This window comes from Ictidomys tridecemlineatus, chromosome 13, assembly GCF_052094955.1.
Source record: "Ictidomys tridecemlineatus isolate mIctTri1 chromosome 13, mIctTri1.hap1, whole genome shotgun sequence".
In the NCBI taxonomy this organism is placed as follows: domain Eukaryota; kingdom Metazoa; phylum Chordata; class Mammalia; order Rodentia; family Sciuridae; genus Ictidomys; species Ictidomys tridecemlineatus.
The window spans coordinates 47,377,867-47,395,028 of NC_135489.1; the positions used below are offsets into that span (position 1 = coordinate 47,377,867).

Sequence of the window (17,162 nt, forward strand, 5' to 3'; positions counted from 1 at the left end):
AAGGGAAGATCAGTAATGTAGGAGGAGATCAAGAGGCAGAATGGAGGGACGGGTAAGGGGGAGGCAATGCAGAATGAATTCTTAGAAAATCACGTTATGTGCATATATAAGTATATGACAGGGAGCCTCCCCTTTATGCATAGGTAGAAAGAACCAGTCAAATATAAATTAACAGATGAGCAAAAGGAAATTTAGTAGAGTAGAGGAAGGAGAATGGGAGAGGGGAAGAAAGACTGGAGGGAAAAGTGGGGATTATGAACTGAAATTGAATCCCATGCATGAGAATTGTCAGGAGGAACCCAACTACTATATATAACTAACTATGAAGCTCTAATTTTAAAAGTCTAAAAAATATTGCTGCTATAAATTTCTCATACATGTATCCTGGTACACATGTATGCACATTTCTATTGGATTACTTATCTAGAAATAAATTTTATGGGTCTTAGGATAGTCATATCTTCAACTTTAATATATATACCAAACAGTTTTCCAATAATGGTTGTAGATAAGAGGAAGGTTTACATGATGACCATGACATTAATGAATATTAATGACTCCAGTGTGTGTGGTAGGAGCTATTGGAAGAATGTACAGGGATGAATGGGTTGCCAAGTGGCATCAGAGGGCATTTCTGGTACATTCCCTAAAGAGATTTCTAAAAAAGAAAACTGAATTTCTAAAGCTTCTGTAATTATTTTATGGTTTGTTTTCTCATTCTAAATATTCTTTTGCATTACATTTATGTTCATAATTCTTTTCAAGATGGCTCTCAAAATGATGTTTCAGACTCCTCCAAACTTGGAGGCCTTCTTAGTAATACCCAAGTGATTTCTAAATACGTTTCTCCAATCCAGATATCTCCCTTGAACTTTGAGATGGTAAATCCAACTAATACTTGGATCATTTGGATATTGAGAGTCATCTCAAACCAAATATGAACAAAAATAGAATTCATGACCCTTTTTCCCCCAATCCTTTTTCACCACTTCCCAAACAGGCTCCTCTTGTTGCATTCACCATTTTAGTAAGTGACAGCACCATTTGCCCTGTTGCTGAGATCATCAGTTCTTCCTTGTAAGGAAGTGATTAACTCTCTGTCCACTTTCCTAGAAAGTCTTATCTACTCCATTGCTGAATCATCCCTTCTCTCCAGTTGCACTATCTCTGCTGCTGGACTTTCTTACCTCAATTGATTCAATTAGCCTTCCAACTAGTCTCCTGGTTTCCGCTTTCATCACTGACCTACAACTCATTTTCAACATGGCAACCAAAACAATCTTTTAAAATAGTAATAAGATTATGTTATTGCCATTGTCCATTCCCAGTGACACAATCAGATTATGTGATTGTTACTAACAAATTCTCTTGCATTTAAAGTAAAAATTAAAAATCCCTTATATTTTTCAGAATGAAAATGATCTCAAAAGGAAAAATAAAAATGCAAAAATAACAGCACACACCAGAAAAGTAAATCTGCAACTAAATATGAGTATTAACCACAAAGAACAATGAAAGTATTATCAGATGGCATTTAATTTATTTTTTGGTATTTAACTTATATGTGAAATTAAATGTGTAACAACAATAATGTAAAAGATGGGCGGAGGGTGCTACGGTTTGGATATGATTTGAGTGCCCCTCAGGCTTCATGTATTGAAAGTTAATCCCCATTATAAAGAACTGAGAAGATGAAAATTTAATTCAATTATGGTGTTTAGGGTAGAGACTTTGGGAAGTAATTAGGATTAGATGAAGTCATTAGGGGGTGGTCCCCATGATTGAATCCTGGTGGCTCCTTAAGAAAAGGAAGAGAAGCCAGGTATGGTGGCACACACCTGTAACCCCAGAGGGAGGATGACCAATTCAAAGCCAGCCTCAGCAACTTAGCAAGGCCCTAAGCAACTCAGTGAGACCCTGTCTCTAAATAAAATATAAAATAGGGCTGGGAATGTGGCCCAGCAGTCAAGCGTCCCTGAGTTCAATCCTCAGTAAAAAAAAAAAAAAAAAAAGGAAAAAGAAAATAAAAAGAAGAAGAAGAAGAAGAAGAAGAGGAAGAGAGAACAGGCATATGCCTAGATACAAACATGTCCTCCTTGTCTTTTGCCATGTGACACTCTATGCTACCTTAAGACTGCCTGCAAGAAGGACAGACAAGGTCCCTAGACCTTGCAGCTTCCAAACTGTAAACCAAAATAGCCCTTTTTCCTTCAAAAGCAGTCTGCCTCAGGTATTTTGTGATAGTAACAAAAAATTAAGAAAATAGAATTTTAAGTTTATAGGTACTTCAAGAAAATGAAGTCATAATTCATATTAGACTTTAAAAGTTCAGAAATACATATTATAATAATTATGGTGATCATTATATAAATAAAATACTAAATAATGAATACCAAGTTAACTGAAGGGAAAAATGAGATTCAAAACATTGGACCAATCCAAAAGAAGTTTAAAAAAAGGAATATTATACAGATAGACTAAGTGGAAACAAAGTATAAGTTGATAGATATAAATCCAAAATGGGAATCAACTAGGTATTCCAAGTAAAAGACTGTCCAACTGGACAATAAATATGTTTCAGTTTCATAAGCATAGTAACATCACTACATGGTTCAAATTTCTGCTACTATATTAGCTATAAGTAATGTATAAATTTCAAACTTTGCAGCTAGCTCTCTTGACCACAGGTCATCAAATAAATAACTTAGTCATAATCAGTAACCATCCAGATAATTTCTTTCAAATCTATCAGTGACTGGCCACAGAAATTCTGTTCTGTTATTCAGCTCACACACAGACATGCCGTTGTGTTGCTTCCTTGACTCCCCATTATAAACTCAACTGATGTTTTATGAAAATGGGTAATTGAAAGAGAGTTTGGCCATCTAACATAAAAATGCACCAAAGCAACAAAAACTGATAATGCTGGAAGTAAAAATTGGATAAAATATAGAATTATAGAAGAAATAGTTCACTCTGGGAACTCAGACACTGTCACCAGTAAAGAGACTACAGATACTTAGCCAGAACTCAGTAAGGTGAACTTACCAACAGAAATAAGCAAAGTAGGGAGCTAAGGACGTGGCTCAGTGGTAGAGAGGGTCTAGCATGCATAAGGCCCTAAGTGCAATCCCTAGCATGGCAGAAAAGTAGTGTGACAAAAAAGAGGAAGATAACCTAACAAAAGTGATGCAGGAAAGAAATGTCACATTAAAGGAACATAAGTGCTGGGCACAGTGGTGCATGCCTATAATCCCAGTCGGTAGGGAAGCTGAGGCAGGAGGATAGCCAGTACCAAGCCAGCCTCAGCAACTGCAAGGTGCTAAGAACCCAGTGAGATCCTGTCTCTAAATAAAATACAACAATATAGGGCTGGGATGTGGCCTAGTGATTGAGTGCTCCTGAGTTCAATCCCCAAAAAAGGAACATAAGTAATTGCATAAATAAATAAATTGTGTGTGTGTGTGTGTGTGTGTGTGTGTTTATATATATTAAGCCCACAGATGCTTTACCAATGAGCCCATACTGAACCGTCTTTGAGACAGGGTCTCTCTGAGTTGCTTAGGGCCTTGTTAAGAGGCAGAGGCTGGCCTTGAACTTCTGATCCTCCTGCCTCAGCCTCCCAAATACTGGGCTTACAGGTGTGCACCACCACACATGGCTCGAGGAGATACTTTATGACATTGAAAGCATGAAGATGAAATGTTGGAACTATATCAAACTGAGAAAGGAATTATGAGGATGAAGCATAGCTCAGTGGCTCAGTGTTAGAGAGCTCACGTAGCATGCACAAGGCCATAGGTTCTATCTCCATTATCATCAATTAATAAATAACAAAACTTGCCAAGGCATAGAAAAGATGCTTGATCCACATAAAAGTTATAGAAAAGAAAGGCAAGCACTCTCCAAACTACTCTTGACTTTTTTTTTTTTAGAACACTATTAGTTTTACTAAAATATTGAGTAGATAGTAGAGTTCTCACCTTTCCCACATGCAGCTTTTCTTGTTATTAACATCTTGCATTAGTATGGTACATGTGTAACAACTGATGAGAAAAATATTAATACACTATCATTAATTGAAGTTCACAGTTTGAATGAGGGTTCATTCTATGCTGTACAGTTCTATGGGTTTTAACAAATGCATAATATGATGTGTCCACTATCATGGTATCATTCAAAATAGTTCCACAGTCCTAAAAATCCTGAGCTCTATTTATCTCTTCCTCTTTCTACCTGAACTTTTGGCAACCACTGGTCTTTTTTCACTGTTAAGCCTTTTCCAGTATTTCGTTAGTCAGAATCATACAGTTTATAACCTTTTAGCCTGGTGTCTTTAACAATATATATTTAGTGTTCTTCCGTGTCTTTTTATAACCTGATAGCTCACTTCTTTTTATTTCCAATCATGTTCCATTATGTAGATTTACCACAGTCTGGTTTAACCCATTCACCTATTGAGGATCATGTTACTTTCAGGTTTTAGCAATTATAAATAAAACTGCTTTAAACATTCATGTGCTGGTTCTATGTGTGGACATAAGTTTTCAACTTATTTGGGCAAATAATTCCTGGATCATATGATAATAATTACTTTTATAAGAAACTGTCAAATTTTTATTTCCCAAAGTGGCAGCACCATTTTGTACTCCATTAACAACAAATTAAGAGTTCCTGTTGCTCTACTTCCTTTTCACCATGTGGTATTGTCAGGGTTTTTGTTGTTGTTATTGTTGTTGTTTAATTTTAGCCATTCTAATAAATGGTACCACCTCAATGTTGTTTTAAATAGCAATCTCTAATTATATATGATGCTGAGCATCTTTTCATGTTTGTCATATTCATATCTTTTCTAGTAAAGAGTCCAGATCTTTTGCTCGTTTGTAAATTGGGTTGTTTTCTTTGTTTATTTTGGATACAAGTTCTTCCGCAAGTATGTTTTGCAAACATCTTCTCCAAGTCTGTCGCTTACCTTTTCACTTTCTTAATGATGTCTTTCACAAACAGAACTTTTAGTTTTAATGAAGTCTACCTTATTAGTCTTTTCTTTCCTAGATCATGCTTTCAGTATTTTATCTAAAAAACACATAACCAGACCCAAATTCTCCTAGCTGTTCTCCTCTGTTATCTTCAAGAAGTTTTATAGCTTATAATTTCACTTTTAAATCTATGATCCATTTTGACTTGTTTTGGAAAGCATAAGGCCTGTATTGGTTTTGTTTTTTTCATTTGAATATCCCGCTGTTCTAGCACCATTTCTCAAAGACTGTTCTTCCTTCATTTCAATGCCTTCATTCCTTTATCAAAGACCTGTTTATTCTATTTGTGTAGCTCTGGTTTTGGGCTATTTTATTCCACTGAATTGTCCATACTTTAATCAATATCAAACTGTTTTCGACTGCTTTATATTTTAAGTCCTTAAGTCAGGTAGTGTCAGTCCTCCAACTTTGTTCTTTGGCATTGTGTTGACTATTATGAGATCTTTCCTTTTCCATATAAACTTTTGTATCAGTTTGTCAATCTCTACAAAACAATTTGCTGGGAATTTTATTAAGATTGCAAGAATTCATAGACCAAGTTGGGGAAAACTGACATTTTACAATACTGAGTCTTCCTACCTAGTAACATAAAATCTTTTTTTTTTCCATCAGTTTTATAGTTTTCCTCTTCTAGATCCTCTACATCTTGTTAGATTTATACCCTAGGGTTTTAGAATTTTTTTTGGTGCTAGCATAAATGTTATTGTCTTTAATTTCAAAATCTTTCACTTCTGGTATATAGTACAGCAGTTGACTTTTGTTTATTACCCTTGCATCTTGCAAACTTACTATTAGTTTTAGGACCCCCCCGCTTTTTTTTGATTCTTCAAGATTTTCTACATAGAAACCCATGTAGAAAAAAATAATTTTATTTCTTCCTTCCCAATATATATACCTTTTATTTCCTTTTCTTATCACATTGCTAGGACTTCAGTGCAATGCTGAATAAGAATGGTGAAAGACGACATTCTTACCTTATTCCCAGTCTTAGGGAAAAAGCAAGTATAATGTTAACTACATAGGGTTTTTGTGAATTATCAAATTAAAGAGGTTCCCCTCTATTTTTAGTTTGCTGAGAATTTATGACGGGGGATTTTGTCAAAGGTTTTTTTCTTATTCTATTAATATGGTCATATTTTTTTCTTCTTCAGCTTCTTATTGCGATGAAACACATTAACTTTCAAATGTTGATCCAGTCTGGCATGCCTGAAATGAATTTCTTGGTTGTGGGTTTTATATATACCTGTTTATACATTGCTGGTTTAGTTTGCCAATATCATTGAGAAGTTTTACATTTATACTCATGAGAGGCATTGACTTATAATTTTCCACTCTTGTAAGGTCTTTATCTGGTTTAGGGAGATACTAGCTTCATAGAACAACTCATGAAGTATTCCTTCTGCTTCTATTTTCTGGAAGACAGATTGTAGATAATTGGTATAATTTCTTCCTTCAATGTTTCATAGAATTCAATAATAAACTCATCTGGTCCTGCTGCTTTCTGTTTTGTAAGATTCATCATTGGGCTAGACATAAAGCTCAATGGTAGATAGAGCACCTACGTAACCTGCCTAACAAAGTCTTCTTTGGTTAAATCTCCAGTCTCTGTCTCTGTCTCTGTCTCTCTCTCTCTCTCTCTCTCTCTCTCTCTCTCACACACACACACACACACACACACGCAGTTATTATGGATTCAATTTCTTTGATATTCAGATTATCTATTTCTCCTTGTGTGTAATGCATCTTTCAAAAAATTGGTCCATTTCATCTAAGTTGTCTAATATGTAGGGATGGAATCTCTGTTACAGATCCAGTCCTGTATTTTTATATTATGCCTATAATTTTTTTGTCCTTAATAAAAGAAAAATGATATAATCTATATAATTATATAATCATTATATAACCTATAATGAGCATGTTTCACTTCTGATTTCAGTAATTTATGCCTGTTTTTCTTAGTTAAGCTAGCTAGAAGTTTAAAATTTTGATTTTTTTCAAAGAACAAGCTTTCAGCTCTTTGATTTTCTGTATTTCCTGTTTTCAATTTTATTGATTTCTGCTCTGATTTTATTTCTTTTCTTCTGACTACTTGGACTGAAGTTTGTTCTTTTTGAAGTGGAAGTTCAGATTGTTTACTTTAGAAAAGATGTAAGATAATTAATGTTACAAATTTGTCTCCAAGGGGCTGAATTTTTGCTGCATCCTGCAATTTAGCGTTTAGGGTTGGTTTTTTTTTTTTTTTTTTTTTTTTTTTTTTTTTGGTGATACTGGGGATAGAACCCATGGGAGCTGTTGCGCTGAGCTACATCCCAGACCTATTTATTTTTTAAGACAGGATCTTACTAAGTTGCAGTGGCTAGCCTCCAACTTGAGTACTCCTGCTTCAGCTTCCCAAACAGCTGGCATTACCGGCACCTTCCACAAATTTTGATAGTTTGTATATTCATTTAACTCAAAGTATTTTAAAATTTCTCTTTTCTTTGGCCCAAGTATTGTAAAACTTCTCCAAGTACTTGGGGGTTTTCCAGCTGTCCTTTCCTTCTGTTGTTGATTTCTAATTTAATTCCATTGTAGTCTGTGAGAATATTATGATTTCTAATCTTTTAAAATTCACTAAAATTTGTGGTGAAGGTTCTATGTGAACTTGAGAGTTGTGTGTATTTTGATGTCACTGGATGAATTATTTTGTAGATGCCAATTAGATCCAGTTGATTGATGGTGAGTTCTGTTCAAGTATGTGAGGCCCTCCTTAGAACCTTTCAAATTTATCCATATTGAGTCTGTAAACAGGCCAAGACTCTTACTTGTTGTTTCTCTTTATCAAATTAGGGTTAGTTACAAATGTTTGTCAATGTTGTACTCATGATTAATTAGTGTTTTGTGGAAAGAAAGACGAGAGCAAGGAAAGGAGGGCCATACTCTAAAATATATAAAAAATAAAAATAATTTATATTGTTTTGAAAACTCTTTGAGAAAGCTGTCATAGCTATGAATGAAGAACCTAGCATGAAGGAGTATCTAAAGTATCAATTCGTTACATCTGACTAGAGCATCATGCAGAAGCAGCATTGCCTAATGGTCCCCTTGGCATGTCATCCACTCAGCAACTGATGATCTGTGTTACAGATCTAGTCTTGTATTTTTATATTATGCCTATAATTTTTGTCTTTAATAAAAGAAAAATGAATTTTATCAACTAGTTTTTTTTTTTTTAATAAAGGGAGAAACTGTTAGCCAAATGACCATTCTTCAGAAATTTACCCGAGAGATCAATTTTGGTATTCTATTTTAATCCATTTATTCCTTATTATAAATTCCTACTTATTCTTGCTCCACAATACATTATTTAAACGTTAAGTTTGGAAAATACCATACTATACAACTATCAAGTAATTTTAACCTCTGTGAAGGATGAATAATTGTCAATGATAAATATAAAGCAGATTTTCTAAAATTTCTTTATTTCAAAAAGCTATTATACAGTTTCAAATTAAAAGACATATCAGCATGAAATATCTAATTATACAGCAACAGAATAAACAAAAAATACACTTAAAGGTTATCCAAAATATAATTTTAAAGGTGAAATACAGATTTTTTTCAAATAAACAAAATATTTTGTTTAGATGGTTTTTCTCTTAAACATCTGAGATGGACATCTTTTGAACTAGAACTAGACAACCTCTCAACCTACAAATAAGTGCTTATATTAACTTGCAAAAATAACCCCCTAAACCATTCAATGACTTATACAGTCACAAAACACTATAAAAGTCAAAGAAATCATTGCTCTAAAATGTCTACCTTGAAAATGAAATCTACATCTGAGTTGTGAAGAGGAATAAGATGGTTTTTTAAAAAGAAAAGCTGAGTCTTCCTGACTTGATTTACTTTTTATGAAGTTTATCCTATTCAGACTATTTTCACAACACACTTTTATCCTGAAAGAGTGTGGAGGTGTTAAAGTATGAAAGTTTCTTTGGCCCTTAGATAGAGGTACCTGAAATGTAAACAATTGCAATGGGAGCCTTCTAGATGTGGATGCTTACTTCTTATATTGAGTTGGAGATGAATGTCCTTGTCTCTCAAAGATATGGTAATTTCCTTTCCAACAATAATAGATTTTTTTGATGTATTGAGATTTGTTTTCAAATGCCTTAAAAATAAAAATTCATGTATATTACTATAAAGAATAGTTTTAAAAAATCAGAGAAAAGCATTATATGATATTACACCACAGGTTTTATTCATGGTAAATGTCTGCATTTGTTTTTAAAAGCTTAGCTCTCATTATTAGCATTTTTTAACAAAAGATAGTAAGCAAGAATCCTTTGCCATACATAACTACATCCACAAATAAGATTTTTAACCTAATCCAATATTGAAAGCTAAATAATGAATACAGAGCAAAACACTACTAAAACCGTTTTCTATCACTGATTCGAATGCATTTAGAAAGACACAAGCATACTGAACATAGAAAAACAATTTTGTGGATTTAGTCTCTAAGACTATAATGAAGAATGACATGCAATTCATAATTTCCTTTAAAAATATTTTTAAATGGTATCATTTTTTTTGTTTTGTTTCGTTTGAGGGGAACACAATCTGTGTTTCCCAAACTTATCCTCCATTAATACTAAACAGCAAACTGTGTAAGCTTTCTCTCTCACTCTCTTCCCAGAAATTACTTGTAGATCACTTTGCATAATGACAACATAGAAACATTTTTCTGGTAACAGTGTCATGGCCATAAATTATCAGTATATTAAAAAAAACAAATATCAAGTGCAAATCTAGAAAACTTCCTTTAAAGAATTATGCAAACCCAGCACATGTGCAGTATCGCTATGACACAAGATTAAGTAGTATGACTTTTAAACGTGTATATAATGTCACACGTGTACTAGAGACCATCTTCTATAAAGTTTAATAGTGTTGCCAAGTTAATAATTCTTTCAAGGCACTGAAGAATTATGTAGATGGAGTTTCCAAAAAACTAACAATTGCTTAAACTGTTAAAAAGCCCTGAGTCAGAACTTTCAATAGCTTCCTGAAATTATATCTCAAACAAAATGGCACACTTATTTATTTTATAAAAATTATAAGATTTTTTTTTGGAGGAAAGAAGTCATGTTTATGAAACAAATCAAGAGACTATACAGGAAAATTAAAATATTCAGCAATATTATCTTAAGACATTTTGTACACACCAATTATCTTATAGTTATGGATTCAGGCACCAAATTAACGTGACAAGTCACTTCTCCTGTACCTACCACTTAAGTTCCCAACAAAATAAAAATCTCAATTTTAATCTCAGGTTCTCATTTCCTCTTTACCACACATAAGAAAAAATGACGGAAAAAGTAATACTCTGACAGAAAAGGAGGTAGAAAATGCAACTTACAATTTTAATGCATCAGCTCCACCATCTAGTTTACATTTATACTACAGTTTAACCCACTACTAACCATTTATCAGTACATTGAAGCTCAATCTAAAGAATTTCCCCCCTCACTGTAGTAAAGCACTATACACAAGACATTAAAGTTTCCTCAAATTTAATGTTTTAAAGTACAAGTGGAATCATTAATACTGCCATTGATATATATGTGTGTGTTAAAGTTCCAAGGATATATATTATCAAGTAATATCAGTAAGCATTCCTATCATAATATTCAAGCAAGTAAAATTAGGTTACGTTTTTGAGAGAAAAACATATTCTGAAACTTTGATGGTAAATTTAAAGACAATGGACATTTTCAACAAGGCACACATAATTTGTGAAAGTCTATTACCTCCCCCCAATTTGCTACAAATTCCAAGTTTACCTAGTTGTGATACTTAACGTATGTTTCTCCCCTTTGACTCAAAATGAAACAACAAACTCTTTCAATAAACAAGCATTTAAAACCTACCCAATTATTATTAATAACAATTGGGGCAGAGGGAGAGAAATGCTATTGCCCCAAATTTTAGAGACTTGACGTTTACCATGACTTCAGAGTGTGCAAACACTAACTACTAAATAAATCAGGTGTTGAATTTATACGTGGTCAAAATTCCATTCCACAGTGGAGTGAAAGAAAAGAGGAGTTGTTTACTGGGTAAAACATTTCAGTTTTACAAAGATAAAATTCTAGAGATCTGTTTCACAACAATGTGAATGTATTTAACAGTACTGAACTGTACACTTAGAAATAGTTAAGATGGCAAATTTTATGTTTTTTACCACAATAAAAAAATGCAAAAAGTCTATTCCAAAATTCAATTTTTATACAAATTATTACTATAAAACACTTTTAGACACTGAGAGGATAAGTGCTTTTCCTTTTGAATTAAAAAAAGCAAGCTGTTAAAGTCTATAATTTACAAAACAATTGTCGATTAAACTAAACTAAATGATTTTAAGAGACCCATTTTGTTCTTCAATTAAGCATATTCTCTTCACTAATGCTTTGATGAAATCTACATGATCCTCTTTTTTTCTTCTACACTCAAACATTGACTTTTCTGTTTCCCACATTTTGCAACCCCAATGCCCTGACTCATTTCTGTTCTCTTCGTTTTTTTAAGTTTAATTAATTCCTAGTCCAAAAAGGGTCCAGAATTCAGAATAAACAAAGAACAGCAATTAAGCAACACATAACTAGGCAGGATGTTTCTAGTGCATTAAAAATGACCCAGCAAGCTTTGAAATTTGAACTGGACAAATCTTAAGCAACAAACATTTCAATATGCTAGCATGCTCTTAATGGCTAAAGCCATTAAAAATATGACAAAGTTATTTGCAATATTATCTATCAATTAATTGTATGCTTCAAATAGCTAACTGGTTAATTCGCAATGTTTAAAATTAAAAATATTTCAAGCATAATTTGTCCAGCTAAACACTTGTCTAATAAAGTTCCTTCACTAATACAAAATTATCTTTTCTTGACATCTTTCTCCTGACAAAATTAAATATGTATACAGTATAAGTAAAAATGTTAAATGATGTGAATACATACAATTAGGATAGCACCATCTGGTAAGTTGTGTGTGTCTGGAGTAACAGAGCTGACAGTCTTAGAAGAATAAAGAAGAAAATGTGGGAGGGTGAGGGGGCATAGAAAGGGAATCCAAATATTACTCACTGACAAGTTTTCTAAAACATTAGGAAGCAATGCTATCAGTGCCTTTGGATTTCTTTCTTTCCTCTACAGATAGGACTTCAAATATACAACTGCCACACAATAAATTCTGAGAGTGCTAAGAGGCTGACCCCTCCCTTTTTTTCCCAACATTGTGTATCTAGCCCCTGAAGCTCAATAAATACAGTTTTTAAATAAATGCATGGTTTTTTTTTAATGATTCTAGGAAAACAGTTCTTTTAAACACAGGATAAAAAAGGTTTACATAATGAGAAGGAAACATCTAATTGGCAAAGTACTGCTGAAAGACATATAAGAGGTAGCAGTTTCAGTGAGTTGGAGAAAAGTCACTTAAATGATTAAATTCTTAATCTTATTCTCTCTCACAAACTCAAAAACGTTAATTTTTAGGTGCTTGAAAACATGAAGAAAAACATTTTCTATTTATTAAACAAACTTCAAAGTGATACAGATAAAGTCTGCAAGTATTTAGCACTGAAGTTTATAGTCACTTTGTAACTTCTATAATAGAAAACAATTTCTCATATGATGGAAATAATTAAATTAGCTTGGAAGATGATATTGCCTTTTAGGGATATAAATTTTAGCACTGCAGCTTCAGAAGACAAAAGAGTCTTCAATGAAAAACAACTAAGCCTTTCCACAGTTCTCAGATTGGCCAAATTACAAGAGTCAGCCAGGTGCTCCCTTCTTACCTGCTGACCTAGTGGAAATATGGGTAGTCTATGGATTGGAAGAAAAGAAAAATCCCTACTTCTGCTTTTTTCAAATTTGCAATAAGTCTGTCTCCCTATGTGAACATCATCTTTTTAAAAAACGAAGCTCAAAATATACTTTAAAAATAGTCTCAGTGGCCCCTTTCTAGATAACTGAATAGTCAACATAAAGTTTCAAATTTGAAATTTATAAAAACTTTACTATTCAAAATAATAAAGATTACTCAGCTAAACACAGATATGGGATTGCTAAGACTACACAAGCAGCCAGCTAATAATTAAACAGCCAGTAACAGTGCTTTGAGGGCTAGACACTTCATATTTTCACATTCAGGTGTTACAGAAGAAAAACAGAAATAAGAAAAGCTAGCCAGATTTAAAGGGCGAAAAAAACTACAAAAAAAAATCCACTATACTTAGAAGTATGCTTATACACAGTACATAGTAGGTATTATTGTAAACAGCTGATTTTTTTAAATAATCTAGCAGCAAGGAACCCCAAAACATTTGTGTATATATTTACCCTAGATACAAAAGATCACTCATTCAAAGGAGAGAAAACAATTAGAAGCTCTAGAGTCAAGTGTGCACCCCCCCGAATATTATACAAGCAATCAGACATATTTCTATAAATGTCTGGGTACTCTTTCTAAACAAGTATCAGTTATTAAGTTATTTACTGTATCTTGGATATTGTTGGCAGTTTAAATAATATCTTCATCTGTAGATATAAAGAAACTGTTTTCATTATAGAAGGAGTTACTATTTGAGAGAGAATAATGGAAGTAAGGCCTTTGATGAAGATAAAATCAGTAATACTGTCAGAATAGATATAGAGAGGAAAAAAATTGCTGCCTTTGGACAAGGAATTCAAGCTGAATAGAACCTCAGAGGCCCAAATGGGGCTATATCATTGCACTGTTTAGATCAAGCCCAGATAAGTAATCACAGGGAAAACTGAAGTACACTTTTCACAGGTATTTTTAAATGGCTGACTGCATAAATTTATATTAGAAATGCAACTGTTAATGGTCAGTTAATAGGTACTTTTTTATTGCCCCCCTCTTCAGTTCTTCACTATGATTGTTTAAAACTGTAATCTGATTCAGTTTTCCTTTTAAATTTGGAAAACAAGGTAAATGCAGAGTCAATATTCTCTTAATCTATGCTTCCAATGATACTAAGATTTCAGAAACAAACATTTGGATAACTTCTCATTATCTTAAAAACAGAATCTTCTCTTCAATAGTCCCTTAATCATGTGGAATTTGTAGTATAATTTTATCATTTAACATGTGACATAATAATTTGACTTGCTGTTTTCACTTGATGCATTACATCTCAGAGTACCCATGCCATTTCATTGTATAAAATCATAATAAACTGAAAGATACAAATGTACATGGAAATACATTTTTTGAGTTTAACAAATTTATAAAGAGAAAATGCAATAAAAAGAAAAATAAAAGGAGATCCTTAAAGGATTTTCCCCTTAGAACTTAAAAGGAAATTACCTATGAATTATCATGGATTTAATGTTTCCAGTTTAAAAGAAGAAGAAAACAAAAATAAACAAAAATCATGATATCAAAACTGAAGAGTTTTGTTCTTCTAGTACATTGATAGGCAAATTGTACTCTAGTAAAGAAACTATGATATGAAAAATTACTTCATTAGAACTTCCAACTAGGTTAAAAGCCTACAAAGATCCCATGACCACATACTTTAGCTAACAAAACACTCTGTGTTTCTTAGTACAAAAGAATCCTTCGTTCAATAGCCTTGCGACAAATTGGACATTCACTCATTCGGTCTCCACAGAGCTGGCATGTTCCGTGGCCACAGAGGAAAATCATATTCTTCAGACGATCCAAACACACAGGGCACATTGTCTGTAATGTGAGATAATAAAATAATAAATGCTGAGACATTTTGTATTTTAAAATGTACTATGTGACAATTCCATTATATCATTAATTTTTTTGTTGTTGTTTCAAATAATTTTGTTGCTTTTTAAAAATTTAAAATGTTATCCCTATAAAATATAAATACTGGTTGTTCTATTGAGATAATATACAAAGTACTACATAAAGTAAATACTAAATATAAAACAAAATACAAAGGAAATGGATGAAAACAGTCCTACTCAGCTGCTCTTGCACAAAAACACTACCACATATCAGGTGTATTGGAGGGTGGGAGCAGTGTAGAGATGAACACTTGCCAGAATGAGGCTAGATACCATACAATCTCAGTACTATCATCACTCCTGTGTTTAAAAAAAAAAAAAAAAAAACCAAGGAAACTAAAGCTTAATGGGGTTCAAACCTTCCTCAAGGCAAGCAGTATGCCAGAATGTAAACTCAGATTACATAGCCCCAGAGCTCTTACTCTTAAAATGTGCTATACTGTTCTACTAGCAATGCAAATTCCTTAAGTTAAAAATAATTACCCTTAGCTACATATTAATAAACTTCATACTTGAAGAATTTAGTTTGTTAGGTATACTTATGTGAAAATATTCTAGGAAGTCATATTTATACACAAAAACATATTTAATCTTATAACAAATTTTACCTTAATACTACACTTCATTCTGAATTATATCTTTTCCCTAATAACAGAAAAAAAATACATAAGCAAAAATGTCTAGATTAAAAGACATATAAGGGGCTGGGGTTGTGGCTCAGCAGTAGAGCACTCACCTACCACGTGTGAGGCCCTGAGTTCTATCCTCAGCACCACATTAAAATAAAGGTATTGTGCCCAACTACAACAAAAAATAACTATTAAAAAAAAAAGACATATAGGTTTGAAGCTTATACGGCAATGTAGTTACCAACTTTGACAATACCAGAGATTAATTTAAAAAAAAAAAGACTTGTGGTTTAAATTGTTTACCACGCTCCTCCAAGCAAACTGTTACATCTAAAAGCAAAGCTAGAGAAAAATCACATCCTTTTGGATTTTGAAAAAGCCAAACCACCTTTTTCACATCATTAAAACAGTTTCATTTTCATTAAATTTTCTGGAATTCTAAATAATTAATAACTACTCTTATTTCTAAAAGTAAATATATCTATGTAGCCTGTGCTATTGCTTTAATATTAATATCCTTTTTCTTTTTGGTACTGGGATTAAACTCAGGAGTACCTTATTACTGAGCTATGTTATTAGACATCCCAAGTCCTTTTTATATTTTTATTCTGAGAGAGGATTTCACTAAATTGCTGAAGCTAGCCTCAAACTTGGGATCCTCCTGCCTCAGCTTTCCAAGTTGCTGGAGTTATAGGCATGTGCCACCATGCCTAGCTAATATGAATACTTTCTTAATTACAACTGAAATTAGTTTTTGCCTGTTAAAGAGACAAGGTGGTAATAGAAAGAGGAGATATTTAAGTGAAGAGAGTTACTCAGATGTTTTCTTTGGTTTTCCTAATTAACCTTAATAGGTGTTCCTCCAAGAAATCCCAACATTTCTCAGAAAATTAGTTTGATTAAAACTACTTAAATACTAAGGTGATAAAATATGATTATATGGATTTTTAAGAAAGAATAAACTTGTTTTGGGGTGCTAAACTTTGGATGTAAGTAGTACTGAAGGCTGGGGCTATAGCTCAACCAGAGCACTTACTTAGCAATGTGCAATGCCCGGTTTCATCCCCAGCACCACTAAAAAGAGTAGAGCTGAATTTATTCTTTTAGGATCCATAAGAGAATTCAGTTAAGTCTCATCAGTGCATATAATACTCTGGTTTCTCTTCAGACAACATAAATCTTTCACCTTTTATTCCAATAAAATGTATAAATTAGTAAAAGGAAAAAAAAAGTTTCATTATTCAATGTAAAAGGCTAGGGATGTAGCTCAGTGGTAGAGAACTTGCCTAGCATATGTTAGATCATAGTCTCAATCCCTAGCACTGCAAAACAAAACAAACAAACAAACAAAAAATCCACAAAATTTAAATTCATACTAAGATAAAATGCTTTTCATAGAAGAAAAAGATCAACTTTAAGTGAAATGAGAAAAAAATGGAGATGTTAGAAGCTTCAGAATTCTTTAAAACGTTTTATTTTGTATCAGAATGAGTCAGATATGTTTCGATCTACTTAAGAACCTTTAAAACCCTATTTATCTTTACTTACTTACTATATAACAACTGCTAAGTATGGGATTTAAAAAAAGAAAATGAATGCAATCAAAGTTTTCATCTTTTCATATGGGTGTTTAAATGCCTAATAAATACATT

General features: G+C 32.8%; 1 protein-coding gene across 4 annotated transcripts in view; it reads right to left on the minus strand.

Annotated features, from left to right (window-relative positions):
• Mib1 (MIB E3 ubiquitin protein ligase 1) overlaps nt 1–17,162 on the minus strand; it is a 172,756-nt gene that overhangs the window by 19,863 nt on the left and 135,731 nt on the right. For 2 of the 4 annotated variants that reach the window (XM_005329032.4, XM_078030284.1), the window contains exon 21: nt 8,484–14,804. In XM_005329032.4, the coding sequence (XP_005329089.2) occupies nt 14,664–14,804 (141 nt within the window). In that variant the 3' untranslated portion in view covers nt 8,484–14,663. Of the gene's footprint in view, nt 1–8,483; nt 14,805–17,162 lie in introns of those variants that run through there. The other 2 variants (XM_078030283.1, XR_013429657.1) reach the window with 2 other exon arrangements.